Source organism: Oncorhynchus clarkii, chromosome 10 (genome assembly GCF_045791955.1).
Source record: "Oncorhynchus clarkii lewisi isolate Uvic-CL-2024 chromosome 10, UVic_Ocla_1.0, whole genome shotgun sequence".
Lineage (NCBI taxonomy): Eukaryota > Metazoa > Chordata > Actinopteri > Salmoniformes > Salmonidae > Oncorhynchus > Oncorhynchus clarkii.
In genome coordinates, this window is record NC_092156.1 from 46,242,920 (window position 1) to 46,253,621 (window position 10,702).

General features: G+C 41.3%; 1 protein-coding gene across 1 annotated transcript; it reads left to right on the forward strand.

Annotated features, from left to right (window-relative positions):
• Positions 1-2,989: 2,989 nt before the first annotated feature.
• On the forward strand, positions 2,990-10,258 carry LOC139418628 (UDP-glucose 6-dehydrogenase-like). Its single transcript, XM_071168232.1, has 12 exons — positions 2,990-3,124; positions 4,259-4,425; positions 4,530-4,631; positions 4,812-5,012; positions 5,102-5,299; positions 5,450-5,597; positions 5,761-5,855; positions 6,013-6,143; positions 6,253-6,395; positions 8,163-8,254; positions 8,443-8,553; positions 8,749-10,258. The coding sequence occupies exons 2-12, from the start codon at positions 4,264-4,266 to the stop codon at positions 8,851-8,853; spliced, it is 1,488 nt and encodes a 495-aa protein (XP_071024333.1). The 5' UTR covers positions 2,990-3,124; positions 4,259-4,263; the 3' UTR covers positions 8,854-10,258.
• Positions 10,259-10,702: the final 444 nt, after the last annotated feature.

The following is a 10,702-nucleotide window of genomic DNA, read 5'->3' on the forward strand; positions in this document are numbered from 1 at the left end:
TATAGATCCACTGAACCCAGCTCACTCTTCAGATCCCAATCACCTGAATTCTGATCACCTGTATGTCATTATCACACACTATTTAGTTCAGTTCTCTTTGCACCCCATCATTGTGAGGTATTGTTTGTTTTTGTGACACACTTCTATTCGGAGTGCTGGTTTTCCTGTAATTTACTCTTCCTGTGTATGATAGTTTTTGCTTGCCTCACTAATGACGCCTTTTGCCTATTCCCTGCCTGTACTTTAGTCGACCGGATTTCCTGTTATTAACCTATTGCCCTATCTCTCGGACAACATTACTAGCCTTTTCCCTGCCTGTACTGTTGCCTTTTTGGACCCCTGTGTATGACCTTCTGCCTGCACCTGGACCCAGCCACCTGCCTCGTCCTGTGGTCCTTGACAATAAACACCTGCTGCGCCCTGCTCTTGAAACCAGCTCTCTGTCTCCTATCATGTTCATTACCAGTATCTTTAAATACCTTATTACCAGTCCATTGTAACATGGCATCACGCACATGTCTGTAATGTACAGCATAAAGATGTATGTCCTATTCTAAAGTATATCAGCAATCATTGGCATCTTGTAAAAAATAACCAGGTAAGGTAATGGTCTTGTTCTGTTGATTTTTGAAGACCCTCGTAGTAATCGTAGTGAGGAGAGCACCGCCAGCACAAAATGCACATTCCAACAGCTTTGTCTGTTAGAGGCCACAAACTCAAGGATCAACAGGGCAGCAGCATTTTAACGGTCCCATTCATCTCCGTAAGGCTCCCTCATCAGAGAGAGAGGTTGCCTCACCATCTTGGTTTGAATTACAGGGCCCAGAATCAATTTAGAAGGTGGCATCGTAAATCTAACTTTCAGTTCCTTTTTCTCATCTATACAGCTCCTTATTTGAGGGCAGTTAAGTTTGACCAATGTTAACTAGAACAGATGTTTCAAGAATGGGCTGTTTTAAGTGGACACTATTATCTCTACTTACAACAAAGGGGCACCTGGAAGTAGACTAAGGTAGTTACTTCTGCCCTAAGGGTGGAGAGAGTAGTGAATGACTAGAGCTGTGATAGTGTGTATACATTTATTTTGGCAAAAGACATACGCAACCATATTTATGTACAAATATGTACAATATGTTCCCAGAGGTAGCACTTAAATTAACTACAACACTTGTTTCCAACGTTGTCCTCGATGGTAAGAACATCTAATGATGACAAGACCAAACTACAAACAAACCCATCACATTGATTCATACTGACATCCTAAAATGTGCACGTAATCGCTAACCTTAAAAACACAAACTAATTAATTACACAATACCCTAACTGTAAAGATACTCATTCATTGCACATTATTCCTAACTGTTAAAAAACAGGTTTTACTTGCACATCATGTCCATCGCTAACAAAATCCAACCTGACCAGTAGTAGCAGTAACAAATGGGGCACAAGGAGGCTGTGGAGTGGTTTCACTTAGTTATACAACCTCCTCCAAATGAAAACCCTTGACTGCTTTTTAAAGCCATTTCTATTATTTGTTTGCTTGATCTCCAAGGGGAGGCTATTCTATAGACAAATGCCTGTATAGAATAGCGTACTCCTCATAAAACTGTTTACTCTTAGGATTTTACAATACACAACATTAGCTCTGGTATTGTAACTGTGCTGGTTATAGACCATATCAATGTGTTTTTTTAATTTAACATGGGGTACAATCATTTATAATTAAGCAATAAGGCCAGAAGGGGTGTGGTATGTGGCGAATATACCACAGCTAAGGGTTGTTCTTAGGCATGACACAACTTGAAGTGCCTGGATACAGCCCTTAGCCATGGTATATTGGCCATATACCACAAACCCCTGAGGTGCCTTACTGCTATTATAAACTGGTCACCAACAAAATTAGAGCAGTAAAATAAAACGTTTTGTCATACCCGTGGTATACAGCTGTCAGCCAATCAGCATTCAGGGCTCGCAACCACCCAGTTTATAATATCAAACATATGATTAGGTAATGACTCCTAACTTTTCCTGGGTTAGTAACAATTTTGGGGAGCTGGGTAATACGTCAGCAATGAGTGTCTTACACTGTCCTCATTGAACAGCACTAAATCAGCATTGTTTATTAGCCAACTACTACCGCAATGTGTACGGAATGAGAGACTACAATAAGGCCTGTGACACAATTCCCTTGGCTTTAAGTAACACATTTCTGTCTCCTGCTGTAAACAGCACAATGACTGTTTTCTTTCCACCCAGCTGAGTTACTCTCTCCAGAGATTAATATACAGTATCTATAATAACAAGGGGGACACTCCCTCGACTGTGGTCGGTTTAATGTCTGGTCTCAAATTGAGCTGGATTGTGCCTCATGCTTTCCGTGCACATGGGTGACTGGACCTGGGTGGGAGTTTACTATGAAATCATTACCATGTGTGGATTTCTTTCTGTTACAAATGTGACGTAATTGTATATCATCATCAGACTACTAGATTGTCAAATACCCTCCCTCCCACCATTACCTCTCCCAGACACATCATCAAATTCCTTCTCCTATAGTTCTATTTTGCTCAGTGTCATGTTTTGTTCCCAAGGTTTATACATCTTACGTAATACGAAAGAATGCGTGTTCATTACATTTGGAAATGTTTGTCACACCCATGTACTATAGACTATAGACTTACTTAACCGACATAAATTGGTTGGATCTCAAAGGACTAAATCCTAACATCCCTGCGTTCTATAACACTTTTCCGCCACACAATGTCACACCAATGTAATAACCCTTTAATGAGTTGTCTAATATGAATGTCTGTAACTTTGTGCCATAGACGGAATGGTCCTCTTGAAGTCCTCTTGAAGAAGCCCCTTTCTGTTAAGCATCAGTGGGGATGTGATGTCAAAGGATTGTCAAAGCCTGCCCCCTGTCTGAGATTTAGATATAAGTTTCACCGTGGCACGAAGCATTTCAAACTCATCACTGGAACAAGGTTCTACACATCGGACTATCATCACCACAGATCAACAACCAACCCTCTGGAATTAAATAATACGGTCTCGGTTTTACGTGGTTGAGAGTCTCTGAAACATTTTGTATTCGGTTCAGCTGCGCACTTATCAACTGCTGGTAAGTGTCCCGTTTGTTTTGTGTTTAGCGGGTGCTATAAATTATCGTTAGCTAGCTAAAATGGTTTTGCAACACATATGTAAAGAACGGGTCTGAATCAAGTATAGGTGGCTGGTGTACAGGCGCAAGTTAGCAAGAGGTACCGTTAGCGCTAGGTAGCTAACTAGTAATATAACATCGAGGTAGTGGCTCCAATTGGAAACGTGTGGCAAGTTTTCTATTCAACCCTAACGTTACAGTCCAGCATCATCACAGCAGGAAGCGCTCCTCACCGGCCACAAAATGGTTTCTGATCGTGAAATGTAGTTTTATTCCCTGAATAATTTTCAATGGTTTCTTTTGGTCCTTCTGTACAGATCTCTTAGGCTCACTTAACACGTACAACTGGCAGCCATATGCCCTTTATCAGTAGTAAATAGTACATCACAGAAATGTATCACAGTACAGTAGCTAGATATTCTAACCAGACCAAAGTCAAGAATCTTTACATTAGTGGGATGATTAATATCTGCCAGGTCCTGCACGTTTTTTTGTGTTATTTCTGGGTTAAAAGTTAGGAATAATATGGCTTTTGTATCTAGGGGCCAGTTGTGTGTGTGTGTGTGTATGTCCCAGGGAGTTCCATCTGACCACACTGCACATAGAGCCCTCTCTGTAATCTAGAGAGCGTGGCAGAATGGGTGGAGTTAGGGGCAAACTGGCCAAATAGAGGTGGTTTGATTTGCTCCACTGAATTTTCCTTTAACTGTACTCCATTGATACCCACTGGGGAATCCAAGTAGAAATATTGTAGCTATTGCCATGGCATATTCAGATTTTGCATTGGAATTGTTTTTTGTTTCAACACATTTGTTTGTTTTGACCAATTCGATATTGAATTTCAAATAGTACAGCACATAATCCCAACGTTTTGCCCTTGAGCCTTTGTCAATGACGTGCAGGATACCTGACATTATTGGGAAAGGACAAACTCAAAGGCTTGACTGAAACCATCGGTTGATGCGTTGGTTAGATTCTTTTTTTTTCTTTTAATGTTTTATTCTTAGCCCAACTGTGTATTTGCTTAAGATCCTGTTAAATGGAAAAGTAGGAAAAATGGGTGTTGAGTGCTTGTTTTTTCTTTCTTTTTGAGAGGGAGAATGGTGGAGGTGAGGAATATCTGTTGTATTGGGGCTGGCTACGTGGGTGGTCCCACCTGCAGCGTGATCGCCCAGATGTGCCCCGAGGTGACGGTTACCGTGGTGGACGTGAACGAGGACCGCATCCGTGCCTGGAATTCTGATAGCCTTCCCATCTTTGAGGTGAGTGTGAGACGATATCAATACAAGAAACTAACATCAACTGCAGGATATGATGTAAAACGATTACACATTCATGTCTAACGACACCCCTCCTTTCTTTCTAGCCTGGACTCCAGGAAGTTGTGGACTCATGCCGCGGGGTCAACCTTTTCTTCTCCACAGACATCGATGAGGCCATAAGAAATGCAGACCTCGTTTTCATATCTGTAAATACATTTTTTTCAACACTTTCCCTTCTTATAATGTCAATGGCTTTCACACAATTTCCTTGAAAGTATTGTTAAGACGAATGGGACTCCGTTTGGCTTTCTTTAAAGGAAAGATACAGTGATGGAGAAAGAGCCATGATTGAATCGACCTGAAACATCTCCCCCTTCCTTTGCCAGGTCAATACGCCTACCAAGACATTTGGGATTGGCAAGGGTCGAGCAGCGGACCTGAAGTACATAGAAGCATGTGCCCGGCGCATTGCTGATGTGTCCATCGGGTGTAAGATTGTTGTAGAGAAAAGCACAGTTCCTGTACGTGCTGCTGAGAGCATCCGCCGCATCTTCAACGCCAACACCAAAAGTAGCTTGAACTTTCAGGTGATTGCAGGGGACAGTGTATCGAACGTCTAAATTCATCGGTCTGCCATGTCGTCAGGTCTTATGAGCATGATCTTGTTCTCCTGCAGGTCCTCTCAAACCCAGAGTTTCTTGCTGAGGGAACAGCCATTGCTGATCTGAAGAATCCAGACAGGGTATTGATTGGAGGGGATGAGACCCCTGAGGGCCAACATGCTATTGAGGCCCTGCGGAGCATCTATGAGCACTGGGTCCCCAAAAGCAAGATTATCACCACCAACACCTGGTCCTCTGAGCTCTCCAAGCTGGTATGAATACCATTTTATGTCCGTCTTTTATATCAGTACAATCTCAGCTCAGCAGCATAACGATCTCAGACACCTCCTCCTGTGATGTTTCCTGCCTTTATTCATTTGCTCACTTCTATCCTTGTTTTTTTTCCTTTTCTGTGTTTACAGGCAGCCAATGCCTTTCTGGCCCAACGTATCAGTAGCATCAACTCCATCAGTGCCCTGTGCGAGGTAACTGGTGCTGATGTAGAGGAGGTGGCTCATGCCATCGGGACAGACCAGAGAATAGGCAGTTGCTTCCTGAAGGCCAGCGTGGGTGAGTGAGAGGGAAGCAAAGCTGGAGTGGTTGACTTGTGGGGCAGTATTAGTTGATGGTTGGATGAGACGATTGGATGACTGAGGGATTGGGTTTCAGTTATGAACTACTGGGAATTGAGTGGGTCAGTTCAGTCATGATTCATTCTGTGTTTGTTTCACAGGATTTGGTGGCAGCTGTTTCCAGAAGGATGTCCTCAATCTTGTGTACCTATGCGAGGTGCTAAACCTACCAGAGGTTGCAAGATACTGGCAACAGGTGTGCTTCTTTTTTCATCAACTCAAAGTAGTGCAATACAGAACTTACTTCTCATTTGAAAATAAATTCCTGTAATTGTCTCTCGCAACACTGTTTTACAGTCAGTAAAATATCACAATGGCAAAAATGTGGAACATCTAAATGTTGTCTCTCCCAGGTTATAGAGATAAACGATTACCAGCGAAAACGATTCTCTTCGCGGATAATCAGCTGCCTCTTCAACACAGTGACGGACAAGAAGATAGCCTTGCTAGGATTCGCTTTCAAGAAAAACACAGGCGATACAAGGTTTGGAGGGGAATTTAAAACCTTTCTCTGCTTACATCCAAAGCTCTCAGAGCACATTTTTTTTCTGCTTCCCCCTCCAAGCCTATCCTTGTGTGTATTTTGTTTTCAGGGAATCCTCTAGTATCTACATCAGTCGCTACCTGCTGGAGGAGGGAGCCTGTCTACACATCTATGACCCCAAGGTTAAAGCGCAGCAGATCATGCACGACCTGATTCAGCCCACACCCTCAGAAAGACATGACCCTGCCACAGGTAGCCTTTTTGTAAATTAATGGTATAGTAAATCAATAAGCAGATTCTAACATTAGGGTGATTTCATGACAGCATGGCCCCAAAAATATTTTGGGCACCTCAGATAGAAACTTAATTGGGAGGAAGGATGTTTGATATGCCTTTTACAAACACAAACCATATTTTTTTAAATCACGATAAAGTGGCCATTTTAGGCCCTTTTTAGGCCTACAGTGCCTTCAGAAAGTATTCATACCCCTTGGCCTGCTCCAAATTTTGTTGTGTTACAGCCTGAATTCAAATTTGATTAAATATGATTTTTTTTCTCACCCATCTAGACACACTGCCCCATAATGACAATTGAAAACATGTTCTTAGACATTTTTGCAAATTTATTGAAAATGAAATACAGAAATATCTAATTTACATAAGTCTTCACACCCCTGATTCAATACTTTCTAGAAGAATCTTTGGCAGCGTTTACAGCTGTGAGTCTTTTACAGTATTTTCCCATTATTCTTTAAAGAAAATATGCAAGCTCTGTCAATTTGATTGTTGATCAATGCTAGACAGCGATTTTCATGCCATGCCATAGATTTTCAAGACGATTTAAGTAAAAACTGTAACTAGGCCATTTAACGTCGTCATGGTAAGCAACTCTAGTGTAGATTTGGCCTTGTGTTTTAGGTTATTGTCCTGCTGAAAGGTGAATTAGTCTCCCAGTGTTTGTTAGAAAGCAGACTGAAGCAGGTTTTGCTCTTGGATTTTGCCTGTGCTTAGCTTTATTCCATTTATTTTTATCCTAAAAAAATGTCCTAGTCCTTGCTGATGACAAGCATACCCATAACATGATGCAGCCACAACCATGCTTGAAAATATGAAGAGTGGTACTATTCAGCGACGTGTTGGATTTGCCCCAAACATAACACTTTGTACTCTATTGGTGATTTGCCGAATGTGCAATCCTACATGAGTGCTGTGATTGGTTAATGACCTATAATATCAATGTATATTTATATATATTTTTTTATTTATTTAACCTTTAATTTAACTAGGCAAGTCAGTTAAGAACAAATTCTTATTTACAATGACGGCCTACCAGGGAACAGTGGGTTAACTGCCTTGTTCAGGGGCAGAACGACAGATTTTTACCTTGTCAGCTCAGGGATTCGATCCAGCAACCTTTTGGTTACTGGCCCAATACTCTAACCACTAGGCAACCTATAAAATGTATAATTTCTTTCAAAAGTAGCTGAGTGCCAACTCTGGAAATGTGATGTTTGAAGAATATATTGTTCCAACTTCCAAACAATGTCTAAAAAAATAAGCAAAATCAAAAAAGAGTACTTTTGAGATATTAATAATCTGAGACCAGCCAATCGGACAGCGGATTAAACTGAGTATTTCTGTCTGTAATGAAGCCCTTTTGTGGGGGGAAACTCATTCTGATTGGCTGGGCTAAGTGTGAAATCCATAGAATAGGGCCTAATGAATTTATTTAAATTGACTGATTTCCTTATATGAACTGTAACTCAGTAAAATCTTTGAATTTTTACATTTATATTTTTGCTCAGTATAAGTTTATTGAATACATGTTGATATTTCAATATGGGGTGTACTGGGTGTACTGTTCTCTCTGCTTTAGGTTTTTTGTTTGCCATACATAACTGGGGACTTGTTTTGCTCATTCTAATGAGATGGGATGAATGTTTGTTATATAACTGCTTGAAAAAGTTGATTTATATTCACCTGCATGAAGTAAACTTGACTTATACTCTCTCGTCCTAGTTTCTCGTCTAGTCACAATCGTCACTGACCCATACAAGGCTTGTGAGAACGCCCATGCAATTGTCATCTGCACAGAGTGGGATATGTTCACGGTGTGTTTTTTTTTTTTCATTTTTGAAGCTACTTACTCATCAATTACTGACATCAAATGGCAAGGAGATGACTCTGACCACACAGATATTTTAGTGGCAATCATAATTACATACATAGTTGCATTGGACTGTACATGGATTAAAGGGAGCTCTCAATGTAAACCATAGAGTCCATATTTGTGCTGCAGGAGCTGGACTATGAGAAGATCTATAAAGCCATGCTGAAACCTGCCTTCATCTTTGACGGTAGAAGGATCTTGGACAGCTTGCACGACCAACTCCAGCATATCGGCTTCCAGGCAAGTAACCACAACCACAGAAAGACACTAAACACTATCTAGGATTCTGAGGAGGTAATGGCTTTAATATGAAAACACCCTAGGCACAAAAAGCCAAAATATCCATTTGCAGCAGCTCCTCTAATTAGTATTTGAGAAATGTCGAGTAATGGACAGTCCAGTAGTTTCCAAAGTAGTTGTTTGTCTTTTTTCCAGGTGGAGACTATTGGGAAAAGAGTTAACCAGAGGATCCACTTCACTGCCATCGAGGACAAGTCAGAAATAGACCAACAGCAACCATTGAAGAAGATCAAACTATGAAGTGTGCTTATGGGACAGGAGCGACAGAGCCAGCTCAGTGCAGTAATATATTAAACCAAGTTGTCATTTTTTATGTAATATTACATTAGTGGGATGGCTAGGCGGTATACCGTATTTTACTATATACACCCCAATATTGATGCACGGACCGGTTTGGGTTTTCACTTTACCTTCTAACGGTGTTTCACATTTTTGGTTTGTTAAATGTGTGATACGCGACTCACACACGTGTAATGTTCATTTTTATAGTTTACTCCCTTTGCTACTTGGGCCATCGCTCTCCCTCTCCTCCTGCATGCCGCCAGAGAGGAAGAGGAAGAGGTTTTACTTGCTCATTTGCTACGTGAGGATTATTTGATTGAATAGAAGTTTCGTATTGGTTAGGTTGTTACGAATGCACTGATATAAGTGGATGCACGTTGCATTTTGGAAACGTTTTAGCATGGACATTGCCTTTGAGGGGTTCCACCATTTTAAAGTAGTCAGGGATCCCTATGAGTTGGGAGCAATCAGCCAATGAAGAAGATCATTGAATACTTTAAAATAGAGATAGCCTCAATGGCGTTGCCCTTGCTGTCACAGATGCTATAATGCACAGATAAAATGATGAGTCCTATACATCTCTATGGCCTGTTGTTCACACGCATATTTGCCCTCTCGTTTGCAAGAAAGGTGATCTTAACCACCTGATCTCGCCTCCTCCCGCCTGCCTTCCATCTTTGAGGACGTGTATTTCCATTGTTAGTGGTCACTTGACTATCTTGTCAATATAATGCCACGTGCATCCACTTATATCAGTCAATTTGTAACAACCTAAACATTACAAAACCTCTATTAGATCAAATAAGCCTACCGTAATTAGACACTCAGACTTCCATACAAAAAAGGGCTTATCACATGTGGACAAATTTTGGGTAGAGTAAATCCTCTCGCTTCACCTCTTCCTCTCTGCTTTCACTCTGTCTGCATGGTCAGATGCAACGAGGTGTTGGGGATAATGATGCTGATTTATTCTTTGCTTCTTTATATACATTGCATTAGGAAAGTATTCAGACCCCTTAACTTTTTCCACATTTTGTTGTTACAGCCTTATTCTAAAAGGGATTCAATTGTTTTTCTTCTTCTTCATCAATCTACACACAATACCCCATAATGACAAAGCAAAAACAGGGTTTTAGAAATATCATATTTACATAAGTATTCAGACCCTTTACTCAGTACTTTGTTGAAGAACCTTTGGCAGCGATTACAGCCTCGAGTCTTCTTTGGTTAGGATGCTACAAGCTTGGCACACCTGTATTGTGGGAGTTTCTCCCTTTCCTCTCTGCAGATCCTCTCAAGTTCTGTCAGGTTGGATGGAGAGCGTTGCTGCACAATTATTTTCAGGTCTCTCCAGAGATGTTCGATCAGGTTCAAGTCAACTCCTGCGTTTTCTTGGTTGTGTGTTTAGGGTCGTTGTCCTGTTGAACCTTTTACCCAGTCGGAGGTCCTGAGTGCTCTGGAGCAGGTTTACATCAAGGATCTCTGTACTTTGCTCCGTTCATCCTTGCCTCGATCCTGACTAGTCTCCTAGTCCTTGCCACTGAAAACATCCCCACAGCTTAATGCTGCTAACCCCATGCTTCACTGTAGGGATGGTGCCAGGTTTCCTCCAGATGTGACACTTGGCATTCAGGCCAAAGAGTTCAATCTTGGTTTCATCAGACCAGAGAATCTTGTTTCTCATGGTTTAAGAGTCTTTAGGTGCCTTTTGGCAAACTCCAAGCGGGCAGTAGAAACATTTCAAGGATGATCAATGCAAACAGGATGCACCTGAGCTCAATATCGAGTCTCATAGCAAAGGGTCTGA

Excerpts from the sequence above, each read along its gene's own strand:
- LOC139418628 (XM_071168232.1), top strand. The coding sequence starts at position 4,264 with ATGGTGGAGGTGAGGAATATCTGTTGTATTGGGGCTGGCTACGTGGGT. Across the intron at positions 5,300-5,449 it reads CCTCTGAGCTCTCCAAGCTG|GCAGCCAATGCCTTTCTGGC; the intron begins GTATGAATACCA and ends CTGTGTTTACAG. Across the intron at positions 5,856-6,012 it reads TTGCAAGATACTGGCAACAG|GTTATAGAGATAAACGATTA; the intron begins GTGTGCTTCTTT and ends TGTCTCTCCCAG.